The sequence below is a fragment of the Aquila chrysaetos genome, chromosome 5 (assembly GCF_900496995.4).
Source record: "Aquila chrysaetos chrysaetos chromosome 5, bAquChr1.4, whole genome shotgun sequence".
Taxonomy (NCBI): domain Eukaryota; kingdom Metazoa; phylum Chordata; class Aves; order Accipitriformes; family Accipitridae; genus Aquila; species Aquila chrysaetos.
The window spans coordinates 47129986-47154001 of NC_044008.1; the positions used below are offsets into that span (position 1 = coordinate 47129986).

The window sequence follows — 24016 nt, forward strand, 5'->3', positions numbered from 1 at the left end:
TCTAAGGAGACCATGCTGTTACAGGTTTTATTCACAGTTCTTCCCAGGAGAGCTCTGGAGAGATTTCTCTCTCTAAAAATCATAACTGATCTCAGAGGCCCTTTAAAAGCCGAAGTGAAGTTCTCCTTATAAAATGCCCTTTGTCTGTCAGAGGAAAGGGTTTCTGATCAATGTCCCTACAATACATATCTTATTGCAATAACCTGAGTGTACTCCTGAAAAAAACAAATGTTCATCTTGCAGTTGGGTACAAGGAAAGAAACATCAGACTTGTGTAGTCAGAATGGTATTACAAATGTTGGAAACAAAAATTTAAATTCCTGCAGTGCTCAACAGACTATTTCAACTCTTGATGAGACTGACATATAAAGCAAGATGCAAGAATACTACAAATTCTATAATCAATTACCACTTGCTATAAGTATTGCTGAATTGTAGCTCATGTTGTTAAATGCTACACACTTATGGCACTGAGTGTGACAATCATCATCATCATCATCATTATCACTAGCAGCAGTGAGTACTTTACCCTTCCAAAAGGCTGTGAAAACATCATCCAGCTAGTCATCCTCAACTCCTGGGAGGAGCAAAAAATTACTATTCCCTTTAAATGGATAGTAAAATTAAGACAAAATTATGTTGAACAACTTCCTATGCAATTAGAATGCAGATATTTCAATACTGAAGAGGAACATAGTTCCTTCTCTACAATACCACCAAACACCATTATGTTGTTTTGATGGCATTTTCTGTTGAGGCACTCTCAGCTTGCAATAGCTAAAGAAGAAATTATCAACACATCTATAGAGCTGGAAAGGGTCATCTTTCAGCATAAGATCTCAGTGAAGTCTTATAAAACAAATATTTTATGCTGTGTTTTCTTTACTGTTTTCATTGTGTCTGAAGGTTTCTTAGCACATCAGAGAACAAAAAAGAAAGAAGTGTATGTAAATATATATAATAAAGTAGGAAGCCATAATGTTGTAAGATTGGGAAAGTGTGGGATGAGATACCAGATACCAATGATTCCAGATTGTCAAAAAGGCTGAATTATATAGCTTCTTCAAGGTATTTTCCATGGCTATTAAATCTTGAGAAATCCTGAAAATCTCTTGGTCTGAGTACCTCATTTTTTTGAATGCAGAAGACCAAAGTTCTAGTGATTAAGGATTTTCCACACTGAAAAACTGGGAATTAGTAGAAAAAGAATTAAATGCTTCCATGAAACCAAATACTAGTTGAAGAATTCTCTAGTGATTTTATCACAAAAGACACGATTGCTGAGCTGCCTGGAAAGAGTGACAGGTGATTCTTGCAAGATGCAGGAAAGCAACATTTTTCATTTTCTCTTATTTTCTGCCCTTCCTTAAGAAGTACAGATACAACATCATAATCAGATGATAAACCATGGACACAATCTGAGTAGCAACAACGTATTCCTCTTGAAAACCTTGCTGATTTCTGAGACAGTACAGATAAAATTGGAATATGCGTTAAAATGCAACTTCCTTTAAGTTTTACTGAAAAATCAGCATAGCCTTCTATTTATACTAAATTATTTACTGCAGCTGTTTTTACATCCTCTATTGCTGACATTCTATCAACAGCTCTTTTCATGCAGTATTGATCAGACTAATTAAGACAATATCGTAACTTACATTGCACAGGAAGTTAACAAGCCCCTTTTACTCTAGGGACTGATACAAACTCAACATGATTGAAATCAATTCTGATTCAATATTGCACCTACTACTAGAAAGGGATATCTTGTTGAAGATGAGAGGTCTAATGAAAGTACTGCTGATTTTTTTTAAACCTGATTTAGAACAAGCTTAGATATTGACCTTAAAGTTCTTGAGATGTTAATTCATTTCTACAGTCTACATTAACAATCATTACATTAAAAAAAAAAAAAAAAAATCACAGAAGCTTGGAGGCCAATATGTCCTAGTGATTATGAGATGGCCAAAAGGATGACTGTGATAAAAATAACCACAGTGCACCACATTCATTACACTTTATGATACTGTTAGCATCAGCTTTCTTAGCAATACAGATTTAACCAACTGCACTGGTCAATTCATTTTTTCAATGGAACGTTAAATATTTTTAACATAAATGAAACAAAGTACATGAATCTCATTTTCAAAGTAGTATAATATTCAAACTCACTGAACAATTAATCTGTTGCAAAAAATATGACAGGATGCTCAAAAACATTTGCATACTAATGGGAAGATCGGGATCCCTTAGGTGTGTTAAATATTTTTGTATCTGCAGTTTGCCTTCTAGAGGTTTACTCATTCAAGACTCAGTTGTTGGATGTTTCCAAACTGTTTACACCACAGATGATTGCCAATCCTATTTATTTTTTGCAGGCTTTCTCTCAATCTTATCATTTATATATTTGTAAAAATTCTTCAAAGGCGATATGGTGCTCTGAACCATTTGTTATGTTTTTTTGGGCTGGTCATATGGGCCAGGGAACCTCTGGGCTGAGTTTCTCTTCAGATAAGCGAAAAGGAAGATAAAAAGCATACTTTTACTCTGTGTGTCTTTTGTAGCTTTTCAGTTTTAGCCAAGATTCAACTATTACAGGGATGGATACATCTCTCATGTCACTTGCATGGTTGTGGCACCCTGAAAAACAGCTCAGCTGTAGAAAGTTACACTTGGAATCAGTTCCTGTACTCTTGGCTCAGAAGAAAGTGAACTGCAACCAGACTGGAGGTCATGCAAACAGAAATACAAAAGTATTACACTCAAGCCTAGCTGGCTTGAATGCTGTTTTCCAGTGTGTACAGTGACAAGAGATTTCATCACTTTTAAGAAGTCTCAGAAAGAACAATCTCTCTAACCATTCTCTACTACGAGAAATCATAGACTACATAAGGACTGCAAGAAACTTGTAGCCCTGATATTGTCAGGGACATGATCTTGGATCTTGCTTTTCTCACAATGCTTTTACAACTGAGCAGAAATAGCTTTAGTAACAATTCCTGTTTGAACTGTGACACTCTCAAATAGCAGAAATAGATTAAAATGCTAGCTTCTACAGGCATCTCAGGAAGTTTTCCTTTTTCACTCTGCAAACTTCTGCAGGAATGAGAAGACAAAGACTTAACTGCTGTTTTCTCTGATAAAAATGAATCCAAATCCTAAAAGTCAGATCTAAATATTCTTAAAATCAGGGGTGATTGAATGTGAGGTATCTCTTTAGAATGCGCCATTGATATGTGTTCTGCTGTACTTAGTAGAGTGCATTATAGGACAGATGACCCGTGCGATAGAAATAAATGCGCTTGCCATATCAAACTTTCAATACAAAAACCCTCCCAATTCCCTCTAATGTAATTCAAAAAGGGACTGAATGGCATGTGGTAACTAGGTTGGGAAGCCTGGTGGAATAGAGGAGGGTTTTCACAGACGTGAAACAAGATGCAAGACAAGAAGAACCCAACTAACAACAACAGAAAGGTTCCTCCAAACAGAAAGGCACGGTTACAATGCTCATAACCATTTGATCTTTGCAATACTTCATTACACTACTGCCAAATCAAGATGTCTTGTATGCATCTCATTCATCGAATGAATCAATCTTGATTTTCTTAAATTAAAAATATTCCTGAAACAATGCGTTAGAACATGATATACTAATCTGTTAAATCCTCGGAAAGAAAACGTCCCCTTCTGATGGAGAAAGTTTCAGCTATGCTTTATTTCTAGACCATTATGTATGTAATTATGATAGGGGAATTCCCACAACACTGTATAGAACGCTTGATAGTTATCTCTTTGCCACAGAATACAATCAGCATTTTCAAGGAGAAGCAAATGAGAGTCCAAGCAATGTAGCTCCAAATCCAGCAATAGCCCAATTCCTTGAGGAATGTTCAGAGAGTAAACTTCAGTTAGATCCACTGCAATCCATACAGATTTGTTTTGGAGGCCCTCCTACCAGATGAATCCCATGTTCCATTTTGAGAATATCAGAATCACTGCAGTGCCCCTCCTCCATGTTTTCTTCCTCCTGTACATAAATAGTGCTAAACAAGATGTGCATGAGGGGAGAGATTAAATTTAGGAAAGCTATTTCTACTTCCTACTTCCTCCATCAACTTAATAAGCAGTTAGTTGGCAAGTGACTTGCACATATCCTGTTGCCAGCAGAAGTACAAGCTCATCATTCTTTTAACTCATTTGCATGCCTCTAAGTCCAGGTAATATAAGTGTTGTAGTTTAAGCTCAGCCAACAACTAGGCACCACACAGCCGCTCGTTCACTCCCCCCACCCAGTGGGATGGGGAGGAGAATCGAAAAAAAAAAAGTAAAACTTGTGGGTTGAGATAAGAATGATTTAATAACTAAAGTAAAAGAAAATGTAATACTAATAATACTAATACTACTACTAATAATGAAAAGGAATATAATAAAATAAAATAAATAAAAAAAAACCACCAAGAAAAGACAAGTGATGCATAATGCAACTGCTCACCACCAGCTGACTGATGCCCGAGCGGCGATCCGCCCCTCCCAGCCAACGCCCCCCAGTTTATATACTGAGCATGACGTTCTGTGGTATGGAATATCCCTTTAGCTAGTTCGGGTCAGCTGTCCTGGCCGTGCTCCCTCCCAGCTTCTTGTATACCTGCCTGCTGGCAGGGCATGGGAAACTGAAAAAATCCTTAATTTAGGATAAGTGCTACTTAGCAACAACTAAAACATCAGTGTGTTATCAACATTATTCTCACACTAAATCCAAAACACTGTACTAGCTACTAAGAAGAAAATTAACTCTGTCCCAGACAAAACCAGGACAATAAGCCAAATGATTCCCAGCAGAACTCAGGTGTCAAATGATTACCTAAAACAGAGAGATCAATGGGCTGATGTGCAATTAATTATTTTTAGCTAGTCTTAAAATGTACCTAGAATAAAATGGGGCAATTAGTTAATAAGAGTGAGCAGGAACTGACATTATGAAAGCATACCTTCTTTTGTTACTATCCAGGTAACAGAAGTTATTTGCACTTATTGAAGAAGCTACTAACGAGTATCTTCTTTGCTTTATACACTTTTGAAAACTCACCACCAACAATCATATTAATGCTGCTTAATATATTTTTATAATATTTGATTTTTCAAAGCAAACATTCTTTTCTCACTTGTGAAACTATGTCAAAAGCTTAGCTGTCAAACACAGCCCAGTTTCAACCACAGTGTAGAATCACAATTAACCACAATTAAGCAGTTTGATTTAGAAATTTGTCATTGATCTATGCTCCATGGGGTCAGTTGCTCCAGGAAATAGTTATAGTTCCTGAACAACATGAATCTCAAGAATCCATCCCTTGAGACAGCTGCTCACACAGAGAACACAGAGGGAAGAAAGAAGACCTGACTAGAATATCTATGTACTTTTCCTACATGTACAAGCTAGGTAAACCCTCAGGAACATATCAACAGTGAACAATGTGGAATAACTCCAGAGTTGTAAAAGCCCTTTCCATTCTAAAAAATCAGAATATCAGAAAGTTTGTAGGTCTTGATTTTCTATTGTTTAGAATCTTGTGTAGTAATTGTGTTGTAATTTAAGTATGGTTTAAATGCACCTCAGATATTTTTGCAGGAGATGCATGGTGACTGGAATCAATCTGGCCAATGAAAAAACAAAGAAAAAGGTTGTTTCACCCTAATTCTAGTTCCAAAGGACTTCCTGACTAATATTTTTTTTCCCTTACACATCCATGGTTTGGTATTTTGAAGGGACAAGATCCTATTTACTGTTTCATATTTTTGTCTGTTCTATAGCATATTAATATGACTACAATAAGCATTAGGAATATATTTTTTTTATCTTTGCTTTGACATTTCTTGTATTCTGAGTTAAATAAAACAAAGAGGGTTTACTTCATGTAACAAATTGCTCTGGATGTAGCCATAGGCTGTGGAAAGTAAATAATATACTGATACTACCAAACATTATTTTGTAACTGACCAGCAACTTTCAGCAAGTTCCAAGGACAAAACCAAAATAAACAGTAGGTATTTCATAAAGTTTCTGGCTAGCTCCTCAGCCAATGAACATCAACATGCCTTTATTGATTTCTGATGATCTGGCCCTTCATTTCAGGAAATATCTGAGTGTACACACAAAATCCAAAGGTGTGAAGTATTGCAAAGCTTTAGCTGTCAGGAAATACTCACTCTGCAAACAGTCAGCATTTAGAAGGTCTTGGCACTTCTCATGGCATTTGACACCACATTCGGTGCACCTCATGCCTTGTCTGGCTATGCCCCAAAGTAGACCTTCACATTCATAACAGTATGTAGGAGTTGTAGCTGTCCAAACTTCAAAGTTATGAGGTGTAGTTGATGATATTGGATAGATCAAAGCCTGCAATGTCTTCTTGAAGACATGTATTTTCTGTTGGATAAGAAAAAAAATAATCCAAGACGTCTGTTGAAGTATTGCTTAATACATGTGAACTGGAGCTAAAGTATATGTCATTACACTTACAATGTTACAAAAAATCTGACTATACATAGAAGTATGAACTAATTTGCAAAACACTGATTTACTCATTTTGCCTTGCACTTTGAAGACAAAAGAACCCTGGATGACTGTTTTGACTGATTACAGAAACAGGAGAGTTAAATTGGAATCAGGTCAGTCAATTAACACAGTACTATATATTTTTTATATTTTGAGGCAAAAAAAAAAAAAAAATCATTAGCGTTACATTCATTAGTGCCTTTTAAGTGAATACCTAACACATTACTTCTGAATATTTAACTACCTACAGGAACTTAGACACACTGCACAAAATGTACTTTGATTATATACTGTGCTATCCTTTAATACTTCGTGACTATATAATCTCCTCATCAGATAAAACTGGGTCAGTTTTAGGGTTCCATTTTTTCTGTATTCCTATAATAGCATACTCACTACTTCCTTTTTAAGCACCAAGATGCTTTTTACCTGTAAAAAAGAATGATCCATACTCTCAAAAATCTGGACTGCTTTGGCATAGGACCCATGACCAGTTCTAGTAGAAAAACAATTATCACCTATTCACTGATTAGTACTGCAAACAACCTGAATCTTGGCTCCTTAGTCCTTAATAAGGTGAAAACAAAGCAGTCCCTGAAGTTTTGTATACAAAACATAGGGTTATATGGCCACAATGGTCTGATTTGTTCATTTGAGCTTTGTTTTCAGGCACCCAGATCTTCTAAGTCCAGTTGATTTATTGGGAATACGAAAAACTCAGCAGCCTGTAGGCAGCACTTGGTACCACACAAAAATACGACCTTGGTTTTTTTTTGTGTGGGGGTTCCCCCCCTCAAATGCACACATGGCTGCCATAAATGTATTAGAAGTTCTAGACCTGTTCCCTTCTAAGTTAATAAATTGTTTCTTTTAGAAAGAAGAAACCATATTAAAAAAGGTAGTACAGTGGGAAGTGGGATATTTCTGAAAGTCTGTCCTATCATCTCTTCATCTTGTGTGGATATAATGCAAGGTAGCTGTAATGCTGGCTGTGTAGCTGTAGCAAACTAGGGAACAACATTTTGGAATTTGTGTTGTTTGTCCATACGAGCTTTAAAATCATCACCACATAGCTAGAAATAGAACAGTATAGAAAGCAAGGCTGACTTACTCAGTTAAGCATTTATTAACACTCCTATAATTTTAATATTCAGCTGTAGTAAGTATATGGCAAATACAAGATATTAGCCTGTCTAACAACATGCTGACATGCTTTTGGTTTTATGTATCTGCATCTCCACTCAAACGTGAGAAATCCTGCTAATAATAAATTGTCTGACAAAAATAAAATATTTTTTTGTGTGCATATCCGTATAATGTTGCACAATCAGATGCGTCAATTAAAGGACTTTTGCTACCACAGGAAAATCATTATCATGTAGTCATAAATCTACTGATTCATAGGTTCAAGTACTACAAATAACAAAAACAAATGTTAAGTAGCTTAGGCTGCAACAGGTCTTATTGAAGTTCATAGTCACATGCTAAAGACAACATCCATCCTGTGAAGTGTGGCCAAAAAACATGTGGTCAGACATTTCATGGACATTTGATCCTAGCACCTCTGAGAACACTGTAGAAGTGAACTAAGAAAAGAAGTTGGTATAGCAAGAAAGACCAAAACAAATATTGAATTGCTCTCCAGGGTGCTTTCTTAGCTTATCCTAGACAATTAGCCATCTAGTAACTCCCCTGAAAGCAAGCAAAGCTCTGCACTGGTTTGATTTGGCAGAGCCTAAGAAGGACTGGGCTAGTCATGGCCACCTAACTCAGCAAACTTCACCTTTGTGCATTTATCCACCCCCTGCTTCCCATGCCACAGCTTACCAGCTACAGAGATCAGAAAGAAAACTTCAAAAACAACTTAAGGTGAATTTATGCAGCTTGTTGAGGTACCATGTTTCTCAGAAACCACCAGGTCTTTGAAGATTCCTTTGCAGATTATACTACTAGAGTTCAGAAGTGCAAGAGTATCAGTACAAATCCTGCCCTTTCACCCTGTTCAGCTTCACTATTTTTTCACAGTATAAATAATTTTAGAATTTTGACAGTAACTTATCTATTTCTGAAATGGCAATAAGTAATGAAATGGAACAGTCCAACACGCCTTGAAATAAACATCTGAGGGTAAATGAAGTTTTCAGCTGAAAGACACAATTTATAGATTGGTTTTGCTGCTGAACACGATCTTTCCACTGTTGTTGATAAAGAAAACTACAATTGTAAAGGAGAATTTCATTTATCTTACTGTCTAGAAGCTTTCATTCCTAATACTCTTCTCTGTTTAAATATATCTATTATATGCATTCACTGAGCTCTGGGCATGGCAACGTTTAGCACTGTTAATATATAGGAGGATTATTTAGTTATCTGCTTATCCTCCAAAGTGAAGTTTATTTGTCATATACTACTTGAGATGCTTTTTCAGTGTCATCAATGTATTATTTTCACAAACTTGCAGCTCTGTCTCTTTGTTCAGCAAAGCAATTAAACGAATGCACAATTGAAAGCATACGTTTAAGCATCACTGAAGTTCATACTTTGACACTGCTTAAAATGTCTTTGGATCAGTGCCTGAGAACATACAAACTCACTGTGTCATGAGTGTGTTATACCAGAAAGATAGAAATGTCAGGTGGCAACGCGCAAAGCATTTAACCTCAGGTTTTAATTTTTGGAGTAAGTGGCATTTGATTTTTAATAAAAGGCATTAGTTCAAAGAATTTCCATACTGAATCTAATCAGCCAAATAACCTGCTTCCGTCAGAGTTGCTAATATTCTCTCCAGAAAAAGTTGATGGAGAGTAAAATCCAGAAAAGCTTTAATCAGAGGAGTAACTTGCCCAAAGGGGATTTTCTTCCTTAACTCAGCGGTGACTGCACTTCTCCATCTGGTTTTGTCGAGAGTATCTGCAGAGCTCTTTTATGCCTGAAAAATGTCTGTTCTTTTTGTTTTCAAATCTTGCTCTACTCAGTTTTAATGATGCCTTAGGGCATTAAGTTCTTCTGGCTTCTTACAGACCAAGTAGAAAAGTATTACCTTTCACTTGTTTTAAATATCTTGCAAGTGGTTTTACTGGCTGTACCGTTACATTTATGCTCTGAAGAGCACCCACTTCTCTTTAGTATGTTTAATGGGGGCTTGGCATAAGACAGGCTTCTCTTATTCATCTGTTCTCTGAATTAGCTTTTTACATTTTCTTATCAAATGCCCTTTTATGTTTCTAAATTCTATTTGTTGTCTGCCTTTGGAATTATGTTTTTATTTAAAGATTTCTTAAGAAATATCTATTACTAGTACACAATTTTTCATATGGCCTAGTTCAAATGGAGGCCAAAGAATATAGTGGCATAAAAATACATTCAACTTATTTTTCCCTTTCCATTTCTCCTGAACCATAGTTCAGTAGTTTCTCCTGACTGACAGCAAGCATTGGAGAAATGTTTACATTGAGCTGTTCATGTGGATTTGCTGCCGCCTTTTTTCCTCCTGAACAGTACCACTTAAGTGAGGATCTGTAAGTGCAGTCCAAATTATTCTTTCTTGTCCTTCATTTGTTGGCAATTAATATTATCTCCAAAACTTTCACCTTTAGCCCTCCAAATTCACAGCCTGGTGGTTTTTTGCTTGAGGGGAGGCATGTAAACAAATAGTTGAACCTGTATTTATTGTCATAAAAGGTAGTAATACTTATAAATGGTTTTATTTGTTTGTTTAGTTGACATCTTTTAGTAAAGTATATGGAGTATCTTAGGGTCTTTTACTGAACTTACATATTTTTGTAGCAGCTATAACATAGATGGAAAAAGTCTTTATTTTGCACCACTTGCATGGCATAAGTTTGTTCTCTATAATTTTCCCTCAGCCTTTAACTTCTTTTTAAGATTCCATAGTTATCCTTTATTCTATCATCCTTTGTTGCTATTTTGAGGTAGAAAAACAAAATAACTACCTCTCCTACTGAAAGATCATTTCAAACACCAGCTGTTTCCGACCTCATCAATCCACCCCTGAGCACTACCAAATTGTTCCTTTATGATTACCATATAGGCACAGAAAGTTCACAATAAATCAGAGAAGAGTGATGGACATGTGTATACTTGTGCTATGGGTTTCAGTTTCCAGAGTATCTGTCAACATGTTCTGTTCTTCCATTCTTCTACTGTGGAGCTTAACAACAGTGTAAAAAAAATCAACACTTTTTTCAAAATATATTCTAGAAGGCTATGTTTGTACTAGCAATTTAAGGAACACAAAAGAGGTCTTTATTCCTTTCAATTAGTGCTTTGCTTACTTCAGCCATGTAAATCCGCTTGCGTCACACTTAAGTATTCCTGAAGAAAATAGCACCTGTTGTGGTTTTGTTTAAAAAAAAATTTCTTTTGCAAAATGTAAGTGAAGTCAATAATTGAAAACCACAACACACAGGTTTTACTAGCTATGAGGATATATTTTTTTCAAGAGATACTCCTGTTCACTTCTTGTATGAACTAAATATTTCTTTATCTTGAATCACATATGTTATTAGCATAAGTTACATTTACAAAATCAATTAATGTCCCAGCCACCTGTATGGACTGGGGAGGGGTGGGAGTGGTGGAAATCACACAGATGCCTTCTTGCAAAGTCCTGTCATTCTAATTGTACTCATGGTGTGATGATGAGAGACAGATGCTGAAAGACTGCAGGTAAAGCATGGTGCTGCCGGACAACTTAAAATAAAAGGTTTCCCAAGTAACTATTTTTTAAAACAAAGGTTTCTTGCTTAGTCTCTTCTGACCATCATGGATGTGAGTCAGCAGAAGCAAACCTGGTCTTGTCACTGTGGATCAGGCAGCAAATTCTGCTCAAGGTCCCTGGAAGTTCCTACACAATAAATGGAATGCTTATACACTCAGTCTTATCCAGTTTGGAATGTCTAAGGCTGAAATAATTTCTAAAGAACTCTGAATAAAAATTTCTCCATTACTTAAATGGCTTAAACCTGCTATTGAAAACACTTACCATTTCATCATTGTTTATGGAGGTCCGGATGAGCATGGCCATAGAAATACCAGATTTTCGAGCTGCAAGTGTCTGTTTAAAACAAATGCAAAACTGTTAAAAATTACACTAGTAACTCCAGTTGTTGAATCTAATGGAATGCAAGTAGTACTTGATTATGCTATTGGATTTAAGCAAAACTGTAGGAGTTACAAAAACTCAGTTAATGTTTGCAGCACACAACTTTTAAGGTTTCAGTACATAATGCAAGCACATTTTCCATCATCATTACTGTTTCTTTCACCAGTGCCTAGCTGAACTGCCATTTCTAATATAAAACCTATTATTCAGAGGTTTATGTCTCAGGTTTTTTAAACCACAGGCTGTCACTGTTTTTTTGCTTTGCCAACCAAATGAATGTGGTACAAGGATAGGCATCCTGCCCTAATTTGGAAGCTGTGTGTGCCTGCAGCAACATGGGAGATCATTTTGTAATAGTCTTACGGTTTAAGTTGTCAGTCCAGATAATTTTTTATAACTCACTGAGCATTTTTAAACTGTCTGTATGTATATAAAATGCTACTTGTCTTAAATAAAAAGTCTTTGGGAAACCTAAAAGTAATTTTTTCCTTAAAGACAATATTCATTCAATACTATGAATAGCTATACGGAGAACTACTCTGGTTCTTGGAGGGAGTATAAAAGGCTGGAGCTCTGTCTCAATCTGTCTTCTTTTGCCCACATGATGTTATGGGTATACGAACACCCTCCAGTTCTGAAGACAAAGTCCTTGGTTGTAGAGACAACCTCATTTGCTCTAGTATAGTACACACAAAAGTACTCAAAGTATTTTTTAATATACAATAAACAAGGAAATTTTATTTTCCTTACTCCAATATCCCTGTAATTTAAATGGATCCTTGAGAATTAGAGAGTATAATGATCAGAAAGAAAAAGACCCTGGGGAAAGGAGTTCTGTGTGTTTTCTAAATAATATTTCAACTCTGAATATAACTTCTGCTATCAGTAGTCTTTTTGGCCTGACAGAAACAGATAAGATTTATTCCACTGTACAAAATATTAACCATAACCCTGCTATATTACTGTATTTTACCAGCAAAATTGGGCTCATGCATCCTTCCCCCATTCTAAATCATTCCAAGTGTGCCTGTATACTTGTGCTTTACCTCTCTTCCGTAATCCGGCATCTGCTTTGTCATACATTGCTGCCCTCATAGTCTAGCAGTGTGAGGATGATTAATTATACCATCCACTAACCATAAGTCTGTTGCCTTTGTTGCGAGGATACAGATTTTCACCTTACTGTGGACTGGGTCTCTGTAGTCCGCCATTACAGAGCTATTACAGCAAAAGTTTCAGTGATGTTTTGCATATGACATTCTTATTTTTGTGAAATACATATTGGGTCAGAAGCAATTTAGGCTTACATCAGCCGAGAAACTGCATCATTAATCTTTGGATGGAGAGACAATTCCAATTTCTTCCCATTTTATAATTTTTAACACTGACATAATTTAAATGGATTTTTTTTTTTATTTAGAGATATTAAGACTGTTAATTTTAATTTTAAACATTCACTTTCCCCTGAGAACATACCCATTCAATTTTCAATAAGTTTCCCTTGGTAGTAATTAAACTTGCAGATAGACACAAAACTACTAATCTTGTGAAACCAATTATAGGGTAAAGAGTCATCCTTGGCACAGAAATACTTGATTTGCTTCATCACTGTCCTATTAGAGTTAATATGGGATGCAAAGAATCCCTCCCCCCCCCCCCCTTTTTTTTTCTTTTAAACTGTCAGCAGTTTACCAAGTCTATGCCATTAATTTGCTATCAGTTTTCCCACTCCATTATTAATAAGTAAATAATTCTGTTTGCTTCTCTGTGACCATCTTTTCCTTCTATTTCTGTGAATATGGGAAATTCCATTGGTGTGCACCAAGGAGATTGACAAAGTGACAGGAAAGATTAAATAGAGCCCGGGCTTTTCTTCTTCAATTTTTTTTGTGACAAAACCTAATGCTACAGGACCCACACATCAAAGTGAGAAATGGCAAGCAAAAATGTGTTTGGAACAGTAAGAAGAAAAGAAACAATTTTCATAATCAGTAGAGTTTTAGGTTTAAAAAGATTCATTTTAAAAGCACCCATCTTCTGATCCCTCTTGAAGCATAGGTTTCTTTTCAAAGACTTGAAACATAGCCACTTATATTTACTTGCCTCCAGTATGTTAGTTTTATAGTTTTGACCTCTAGTCTTCATGTTCCTTATACTTAGAAAGTGATTTGATTCTTTTAGGTCTAAAATACACAATCCTAGCCATTCCAGGCTATAGAGCAACATGGACTACTTGTCAGGACAGGAATAAAAAGGGCATAATAACATTAACTTTGAATATAGGGTAGTGAATGCTACTATATTCTGTCCTCCAGCAATATATCAAAGTACATGAACCAGCAGGAGAACTGCAGTTTCATGCTGTCAGTATAAATCAATAAACAGATACTATTTCCTGTGAGAAAAAGGAAAGTATGGGAGCAATTTTGACCCTGTCACATGTCCTTCAGGCCCAGTTCTCCCAAGGACTACTCCTGGAATCATGTAGCTTAACCATTTTGCTCCTTAATCAGAAATGTCTCTAAAAATCATACTAAAGTGCCCTATATAAAATAACAAAGCCCAATAGGAAACAGATAATTAGGCTGTTCTTAATAAAGTGTTTGTCATGTTGGAAGGATAATAGAAGAAAATGATATCTAGAGGGATTTGTGGATTAAATTTACAGGGATTTTAGTGAAAAAACTCACAAGGATTATTTCCATTTATCCATCACTGTCAGAATAAACAGCATCTTCAAGAGAAAGCCCATAAATAAACTATTTCTGTTCTGAAATACTGTAGCTGGTGATAATTCAACAGCCTGAAGCACTGAACACACACAGAACAGTGTCTGTTCTTAACAATGGAATGAAGCAAGGAGAAGTGAGTATTTTGGAAAGAGGAAGGGAAAAACGCTGCCAGACACATTTATGGGAAACAAGGTGACAGGTTATGAATGCAGCAAGAAAACTTTTTCCCCTACAGCCCTTCTGTTTTTAAATAGTAGCAAGGAAGAAAGGTAAGTGTAGCTAGCTAATCATCTGGAGCCTCCAGGAAGGAGGTCCAAATTGCCAGAGCATCAAAAGAACAGGGTGAGCAACAGGAACCTGAAGCCTTTCACTACTCTCCTTTAACAGGACACAAGACTTGTTCAGCAGTTTACACTTGCTTACCCTCTCAAACTGATGTTCAGATACTACCTCATGTCTTATATGAGAATTTGACCGGCAGAGTATAAAGATCTCTATGTAGGTACTGTTGTATCATGAACATATGGACAAATTTATTAAAAAAACCCCAAACCAATAAGAGAAGATGATAAAGCAGAACACTGCCTATTTAATTTTTAAATGTTCTTCCAAATCCCTGATACAGGATTTAAAATAACTTAGTCTCCTTTGTGCTCAAGTCCTCTTACACCCCCTAATAACTTCTGTCTACATTGTCTTATGTATTACCTCCAAGTTTTCCTTAGCAGCTTAAATAAATAAATATAATTAGAAGTCATTCTAGCAAAAACATTGAAAAGTGGTAACCATAAGTAAAAGAGAATTAGACTCAAGCCACAATTAAATGTTAAATGAAAAATTGTGTGGGTGAAAAAAGAGCCACCTGCCATGATGAAATAAACGAAAGCTGTGTTTTGAGCAGCTAAAGTAGCAGGGAGGAAGGAGCAGTCAAGCTAACGTTTTGCAACTGTTCATGAATGCTGGCTGTGCCACGCAGTAGTCATTTCTCTGTTTTTACAGAGCATTTCAGTTTTCCTGATCATCTTCTCCTTCACAATTTTTTACTTTAAAAGAATCTATAGACTGCTATCACCAGGAAAAAAAAAGTTGAAGACAAAATATTTATTACCACTTTACAAATACTGTTAAATTTTTAATGCAGTGTAAAACTTACTCACCAGAAGTGAATCTGACAAAAAAATACTGCTTTCAGCATTTAAAAGCTGCATGATTTCAGAACAGTTTCTGTTTGAGCAACTGCAGGTAATTTGTCAAGGCCAGGTTGGATGGGGCTTTGAGCAATCTGGTCTAGACGAAGGTGTCCCTGCCCATGGCAGGGGGGTTGGGACTAGATGATCTTTAAGGTCCCTTTCAACCCAAACCATTCTGATTCTGTGATGATTCTATGATCACTCTAGGGATCTTGACTTTATTATTTTGGACAACAGATTTGTCCTCTGTTGCTTGGGGGTGGGGGGGCAGGAAGGAGGAAGAAATGACTCAAAAGGAAAAAATGCTATTCTCTGAAATTACTTACCCCGTTCCTACAATTTTTCTGTTAAAAAGTTGATGTCTGATCCTGAAATGTTCAACAGAACTGCAGTATTAAGCCCAGAAAATGGATTTAGAAAGGAAATGGCAACTCAGCTTAACTACACAATTACTAGACACCACTGTAATACCATTTACTTTTTCCTTCATATTTGTTTTCATAGCACAGACACAAGAGCATGCCCCATCCAGCCTCTAAGATCATTCTGAATAATAAGGTTAGTCAGAAATGGCACGGAAGACAACAAAACCAAACAAGTACATCAATAATTTCTTAATTTCCCCACAACTAATTCTTAATTCCTGGAACACACAGGAATGTGTGAAATAAAGGAATATAATCATATTATTATGATTTCCATTTAGCTGAATTTAAAAAACCCCACAAATATACAAATATTGTTTGATTTTTATGGTTTATCTATTTAATGTATGAATATCAAAATATTTAATGCAATTTGTCTATTAATGATTAAAGGAGTTAGGAAAATGGACTGCAAATAGCAGATTTAATGTAAAATAGACCGGATATTTAGCTTTTATCTAATGATTACTCTGACAATGTACAAAAACTGAGAATACGGCAGCTGCAATTTATACGAATGTCTTCAATCTTAAAAGAGTTTAAACTACCATAATTGAGTTCTAGCCTCTATAAATGCTTTTGTTGTGGAGACACAGAAAAGAAGTATCAGTGCATTATTGTTTTAGCTGAAATGGACAGTTGTTTTATCTGGTGTGTTCACTTAAACTGTATGAACCAAACAGACTGTTTTACAACAGCAGCAAGGATTCACAAATTATTCTTGTGTTCTTATAATCAAATGATAAAGCTAAGTAATAATACATTCTTGAATAACCAAAAGAAGAAATTTGCCTGATTACAGTGACTGTACAGTATAAAGTTACCTTTAAATCAAGTGAAACTGGGAATTTTCTAGAGTGTTCATAACAGTTGAAATGATGACTTGCATTAACAAATGCAAAGACTAAAGCATAGACAGAAGAATAGAGCTAGCTACTCTGTCTATGACTGGGCAGATCACCACACCTATTTGGCCATTGTGAAATAAGTACTTCTAACCTCCAATGTAATTATTGCTATTCCTCTCCCTGGTTGTAGTCCCACCTCAAATAAAAGCTCTAACTATTATAAAGAGAGACAACCTGTTTGTTTAAAATTAGAAGTTACAGCAATTACATCAGCAAGTGCACTTGATTCTTTCTGGCTCTACATTAAACAGAGGTCCGTTCAAGATCTTTGTATTGTTATTCGAACAGCTCTCTGTATTGTTACTCCACTTAAACAATCATTTCTCCTTTCATTGTCTTACCCTCCTATACCAGGTATATTCTACTACAACTCTCATGACCCATAGTGAAACCCATGACTGCAGCAAAGAACTGTTCCTGTAGATGGATTTTGACTGCCTTATCCTCTCTAATGACCCAATACAAAACAAGCAGGGAAAGCAGAGAGTCCTAATGCATTAGTGAAAAACTCATCTCAGAGATTTAGGAGGAAGAACTAGCAAGGTGGCTGTTGAAGACTGGATTTTTCAAAATGTGAATTTATGGAACCAAATGGGAGTCAAAGATACCATTTTAAGAAGATGTACATCATTTTGATAAGCCTTATATTGAGGTACCATGCTGAAAGCATGAAAACTAATGGAGAGAAACTGGAAGCGCAGAGTGACTAGGAAAATAGGGAGGGACCTTTACAAGCGCCAAAGTTGGTGAAAAAAGAAAATATTTCCATGGTGCATTAATTTAGTTATCAGAAAAAAATTACACCATAGTACCTAAGAGTCTCTATTTGCTTTGGGAAATTCACCTGTTACAAGAGAGATCAAAGAATTTGGTTCATTGATACATGAGGATTTAAAAGTAGGGAACACTTTCAACCTCTCTTTATCTAGGTATCTAAGGCTGTTCAGTTCCACAGTGGAAGCATCATGACTGGGCCCTAAACAATCTGTTTGTATCATTAGAGAGGATATTTGGAATACACAGATAACTTTTTAACATAAACTTTTTTGAATAATTTTGGCTTATATGATGCAGGACAAGACATTCACATAAGGCACAACTTCACTTAGGATTAAATTCTTGGTCATAAAGTAGTTTTTCTATTTTCCAATAAAAGGTCATCACATAAACTATGACATTCATGAAATCACTAAGAGTTATTATGAACATTTTATAACATTTATCAGTACAAAAGCACTTACCATAGCCTGAAAAATCCAGCCAAGACAGGAAAGAAATTATAAAGAATATTAATAATTTGTCAGAATTATTGCAACAAAAAAAATCAGATTATATCTATTTCAGTCAGTGTCAAAAGATTCTAGCACTCATTTCTAGCAATATTATTTCTATTTTTCTGAAACAGCAATCTAAGTAAACATAATAAAAGATCATTTACAACATATCAGATCTTACAAGGACTTGAGAATTAAGTTACTGATTTAAATGAGGCATTTTGGAATCAACCTATTACAACCTGAGAGCTCACAGGAGATTGCTTAAAATGCACATACCTTTGAATACAAATAATCTTTCAGAGATGAAGACAACCTACACTAAATCTGAAATAAGTTCCTCTTGAGCTGGTAAAATTGCTTTAGGTTTACAGCTGCGGAACTGAATTGTAATATAATTTACTATTTTAAAGGTAATATAATTTACTATTTTAAAGAAGTATATAGTTAAAGAACATATAGTTAAGAGCTTACTGTAAGTCTATAATGATTAAATTCCAGAATAAATTTCAGTTTTAAAACTCTGCAACTTACACTTACTAAAGGTCGAATTCCTTCAAGAGGAGTTATCCTTCAATGACTGGACAGTAAAGTAGTAATCATTACATAGTAATCATTGACGTATTAGAATAATAAAATGAAAGTTTTATTCCACCATTCAAAATGTGAATTTTCATTTTTGTTTCACTTTGATAATCATTGTTTTTCAAAGTGAAGAGTTAATATTAAGATTCTGATGTCTTAACTCATTCTGAGTTATACCTGTCTGTAAACAGTTCTAACAATTAAGAATAAAGCAAAGTACTATTTAATAGGCATAAAAGTGTCACAACATGGCTGTAAATTATAGTCATGTAAAATACAACTTACAGTGGAGTGGCTACTGTCAAAAAGATGGTTTCAATGAATGCAGGCTCTACTACGTCATAAATTGCAACTTTTCATTGATTTCAGAAGGAATTCTGCTCTAAAATGGTTGCTGTGCTTTCTCTTTGTGACCATTCAGATAGTACGGTATATCACCGTAGAGTAACTGAACAGAGCAGCTGAGAATACACTGAGCAACAACTTGGCAAAGATTGATCTTTTAAAGACAAATATAGTAACCATTTACTTTGGCTGACTCCCCATCATTTCTTTACAATGAGAAATTGGTTTGGGGGCTCACCACCACCAGAGACTAAATATATATTTTATTGAATTATGAATTCTATACTTCAGGAAAAGAAAAATTGAAATGTGAATGGCATTTGAAATTCCACAGAGCAGAGAGATTCTACTCAATCTTGTTCAGACTGCAAGTCAGAATAAATCTGAAAAGAACTGCCATTCTTTTAATCTTTCTGAAATTTATTTGCCTAGATTATTATTATTGTCTACAATGACTGCTAAAATAACATACCTCATCTTGTACCAAAAGTATGCATAAATCTTTAAAACATTCATACTGAAGCAGGGTTGCTTTTTAAAAGGAACTTCCTTCTTCTTTCAGTATTATAATAAATCAAGTCAATCGGTATCCCAAACACTCAATAACAGCTGTCCTCACAAGCTAATTCAACATGAAAATGAGTAGTTTATTATTGCATGAAATGCACATTACTTGATTCCATGAGTAATATCTAAATATTCGATGAGATATTCAGATTTATCTAGTACATTATAACAACTGCATCATTGACTTTTACTGGCCTCAATCCATTCTCTCAAGATACCTTTTCTCCACAAAACAATTTTTGACAATCATTCACATGCACAATAGTAATTACAAGAAAGATCTAGACAACTGACAAATGAATCAACAGTTTCATGGCATCAGAAGTTACTTACCACATCTCGAACAATGGGAAAAGATTTCTTTCTACGCAGGTCTGGCATGCTATCGATTCCATACAGCCCACGGCCAGCACTGTAGGAGATGAAAAGGCAAAGAAAAAAATAAAGACCAGGGGCTTACAAGTTTGCATCCTTAAGAACTGCTTATAATATCTGTATTTAGAGTTAAAATGAAAATTACCAGTTATCAACTAAAGAAGGTAAGTGTTCTAATTCTTATGAAAAATTAACGAGAGTGTTCTTGGTGTGGCTGACTTTTTCTCCTGGCATTCATCCAAAACAAAGAGTACTTGAAATGTTGCTTAATACCTCCTGAAACTTTTTATCATGGATTTAGAAGTTCTAACAGTAGCTCTACATCAAAAGGACTTGTATATCTAGTAGTTGAGATGGAGCCCAACATGGTACAGGATATCATTGCTGTCATAAATTTGATACAAAGAATAAAATATCTAACTACATACTTAATCACATCTTCTTATATGAGTCCATGTGAATGTGGAAAACAGAACTTGTCATGTTTTAAGATAATTCTATGGTGGCCATCATTATTTTCTCTTGCCTGGTTTAAGCTTTTTCATTAAGCACACATTTAAACCCCATATTAGATCTCACATACAACTTGGAAACAACAGCAAAGAACAACTTGGAGCCACTTCAAAAAATAAAAGTCTGACACACCAACAGGATTTAAAAGAATACATACTGATCTTGTAACAATCTGCCTCATTCTCCCTGGCTCTTCAGAATAGGTAACACAGGTATTATCCGCCTGATTTTTTTCCACAGTGGAAGCTGGAAAATTGCTATATACCTTGTCAGATCTAATTCAAAGATACTTTGAGATTCTTGGAGAAGCTGGGATACCATGTTTTTCAAGACCCAACATATTCCCCTTCATGCTCCTTCTGTTTGGCACTGTTTCAAATACCCTTTTCAATTGTTCTTATATTTCTATCTCTATATATCTATGTATAAAAAAAACACGTCACAGCAAACAGTTTATCATCTGAAAGCCCTCATTTTATTTATACACATCACAATTATTGTGTGAAAAGAGATTTAACTGAAATTAGTGACAGAATTTTCACTTCCTTCCAAAGACTCAGTACTTTGTCCCAAATGCTCCTCTGCTGACTTGAGGATTACAACCCCCCACCACTACAGAGTTGACAAATTACATATTAATTAAGCCAAGACTCTGGCTGATGATTCCTGTTGGATATAGATGTTACAGTTCAACAGCTGCAGCTAAATCCAAAAGGAATTATGGATCAGAGACCTCAGCTGTCACAATTTACTGCCTGGCATATTGATATAAACTGAAATCAATGCTGGGTTATGCTAATATGCCAGACTAAGCAGTTCAGAAACAGACATATCCCTCTATTCTGATACCTCCACTGCTAATATCTTCAAGATGAATCAACACAAGCCCACAGAACTCATAAATCAGAACTCCAAATTATTTAAGAGAAGTGAAATACATTAATAGTTGTTACAAAAAAGGACACCAACTCTGGTTTAAGCAATCTCTGAATTACAAGCTATTAGAAGACTAGAAGGCTAGGAGAGTATCCTAAGGAAATATCATCTTATGCTATGCTTACTCTTTTCTGACAGTTTCCTAGGTGTCTGCTGTTGGCCACCATCAGGAGGAGCACGATGCTGGGCTAGATAGACCTTTGGTCAGCCTCTGTATCACTGGGGTTTGTTTGGTTTTTTGTTGGTTTGTTAGGTTTTTTTTTTTTGTTTTATTTTTAAGTCAAAGCCTACAATAATTTTTATCTCTCACTTGGAATAAAATGGGGTTCTATTTGGTCCCCTTAGTATTCCACAGGCTTCTGGAAGAAATGGACACAGCAATAGACTGGCAGTAATTATTTCCATGCTTTACTTTCAACAGATGAAGAGCAGCAAATTTATTTTCTTGGAGCATGCTTGATAGCGGACTTGAAAAGTTCAGCTTGGGTGAACCTTAACTGAACTAAAATCAGAGAGGAAAGGTAAAACGGCATAATGGCATCTATATTGTTAGGGGTATTTGTTCACCATCTGTTCATTAATTCTCATACTTTGAAGTTCTGGTGAAACTTTATCTTTGGCAGTATCAGTACTACAGACAGGTCCAGCTTCTGATCTGCAGAGAAATGGGGGTGCTTTCTTGCTCAAAGTCCTGTCTCTAAGGTACATGAGACACCAGCACAGTTACACCATAAAAGAGTGATGAAATGAATCTGGGCTATCAGACTACTTAGTGGGCAGCTCTCCAAGTAGAACAAATTGCAAAAGGAATTTGGGAAGCTATCCTTAAGGTCAAAGAGTACTTTTACATAGCAGGGGACAAATCCCTAAAATGGCATAAAAAATAAACTTACAAAACCACAACGTGGAAACAAACATTTGGGACAAAACCAATAGGCACTGTGGCATGGATAACACTGAAATCTGTGCTTTGGATTCAAGAGATCAATTAGCATCAAGGGAACAGTTAACTGTTAAAGCTAATTCTAGAAATAATGAGTCAGAAAATACTGCTGCACACTCCAGTCCCACAGTTTGGGTTACTGTGATAAAGCACTCATCACAGCTACCAAATATTAAAGCTCAAAAGTAAGTTAGACATTATGCACTTGGAGCTGTTGACACACAGATAAATCCCACAGAGAGAACAAACCCATTTCTTGTATCTTGTAATAAACAAAGACACTTTGAACATTGTTTCTTATATGAATTTTAAAAGATTAAATGTAACATTCAGGATCATCTACACATTCATTTAATCTTGTAGTTCAACACACCTGCAAAGACCTTGATAAAGATCTCCTAATATTTACACTGATATACACAAGATTCAATGTCCAAAATTGATGGGTTCAACTTTAAAAAACCCTGTAGAGTCAAGAGTCTTTCTCCACAAATTCAAATAGGACTGAGATTAAATTCTAAAAGCCCCATGCCCAGCTCTCCCAACACCATCAACCATTTAGACTTCAAAGATCTTTCCTCCATCTTAATAACTCAGTATTCTTTTTCATATGGTGCAAAGTTAAATGATAAAAATGTAATTTTTTTCCCAAATAAATTATAACTATTAAAGTTTTTCCATAAATTGTATCCCTTTTTCCATTAGTTAAAAAGGAAAAAAAAAAAAAAATCACATTTCATTATCATACCACAAAGCAACAACTAGTTTCACACAGCTGGTAGGAGAACTTTCCTAGTAGGAGAACTTCTGAGCTCCTCAAGCATTGATGTTCTTCAGGGAAATCCTGTTTGACAATGAATTTTCACCCTTTCTCTTGCAAAGAAAATAGATATATTTTACACTCATAACATGGCTCAGAAATGAAGTGATGCTTTCATCCTTAAATTGTATATTATTTTTTAAAAAAAGCAGACATTTGGTGTTGGATTAAATTGCTTGATCCCGAGAGATGCCAAACATTCTCAAACCCTTTTTTTCAAAATGGCACTCAGTCTCTTGGCACTGTGCAGGATTGAGTCGCAGATCACACTCAGAATAAAATGAAGAATAAAGGTATAAATTGATTCAAAATATTGTTTTCTTGAGAGACTACAGAAAAAAATTTCAAGATTTTTAGAAGTTGAGTAAGGTGAAAATGCCTTTGGGTATTCTTTCTCTGTGATATCTTCAAGTTATGAGGTGCTTTATTGTTAATAGATAAGCTCTTGCAGGAAGTTTCTTAAGTTGTATGTCATTAATTGGCATTATACTTATGGGCTGTATTGTGGGTAATTCTCTGAATACAGATAAAAATTTCCTATTATAAGGACTTAGTGAAAGTTGTTTTAATTCATGTGAGTTGCTCTTACGATACTAGTTTCCAAAGCGAAAACTTGAAATAAACATACCTTTATATACTCCCCAGAATGTATATTATATTTAGCTAAAGGACAAGGCCCAAGTTCTACTTTATTGTATGATCACCTATTGGTTCACAGACAA

The 24016-nt window shown here is 35.4% G+C and overlaps 1 protein-coding gene across 6 annotated transcripts in view; it reads right to left on the reverse strand.

The window, feature by feature from the left end:
• UNC13C (unc-13 homolog C) overlaps window positions 1–24016 on the reverse strand; it is a 201965-nt gene that overhangs the window by 130705 nt on the left and 47244 nt on the right. For 4 of the 6 annotated variants that reach the window (XR_003923374.1, XM_030014228.2, XM_030014229.2 and 1 more), the window contains 4 exons: window positions 20041–20119; window positions 18178–18183; window positions 11562–11633; window positions 6208–6427 (listed from right to left, as the gene is read on the reverse strand). Coding sequence is in view for 5 of the 6 variants with exons in the window: in XM_030014228.2 (XP_029870088.1) it covers window positions 6208–6427; window positions 11562–11633; window positions 18178–18183; window positions 20041–20119 (377 nt within the window). In the remaining variant the exon portion in view is untranslated. The remainder of the gene's footprint in view (window positions 1–6207; window positions 6428–11561; window positions 11634–18177; window positions 18184–20040; window positions 20120–24016) is intronic. The other 2 variants (XM_041123662.1, XM_041123660.1) reach the window with 1 other exon arrangement.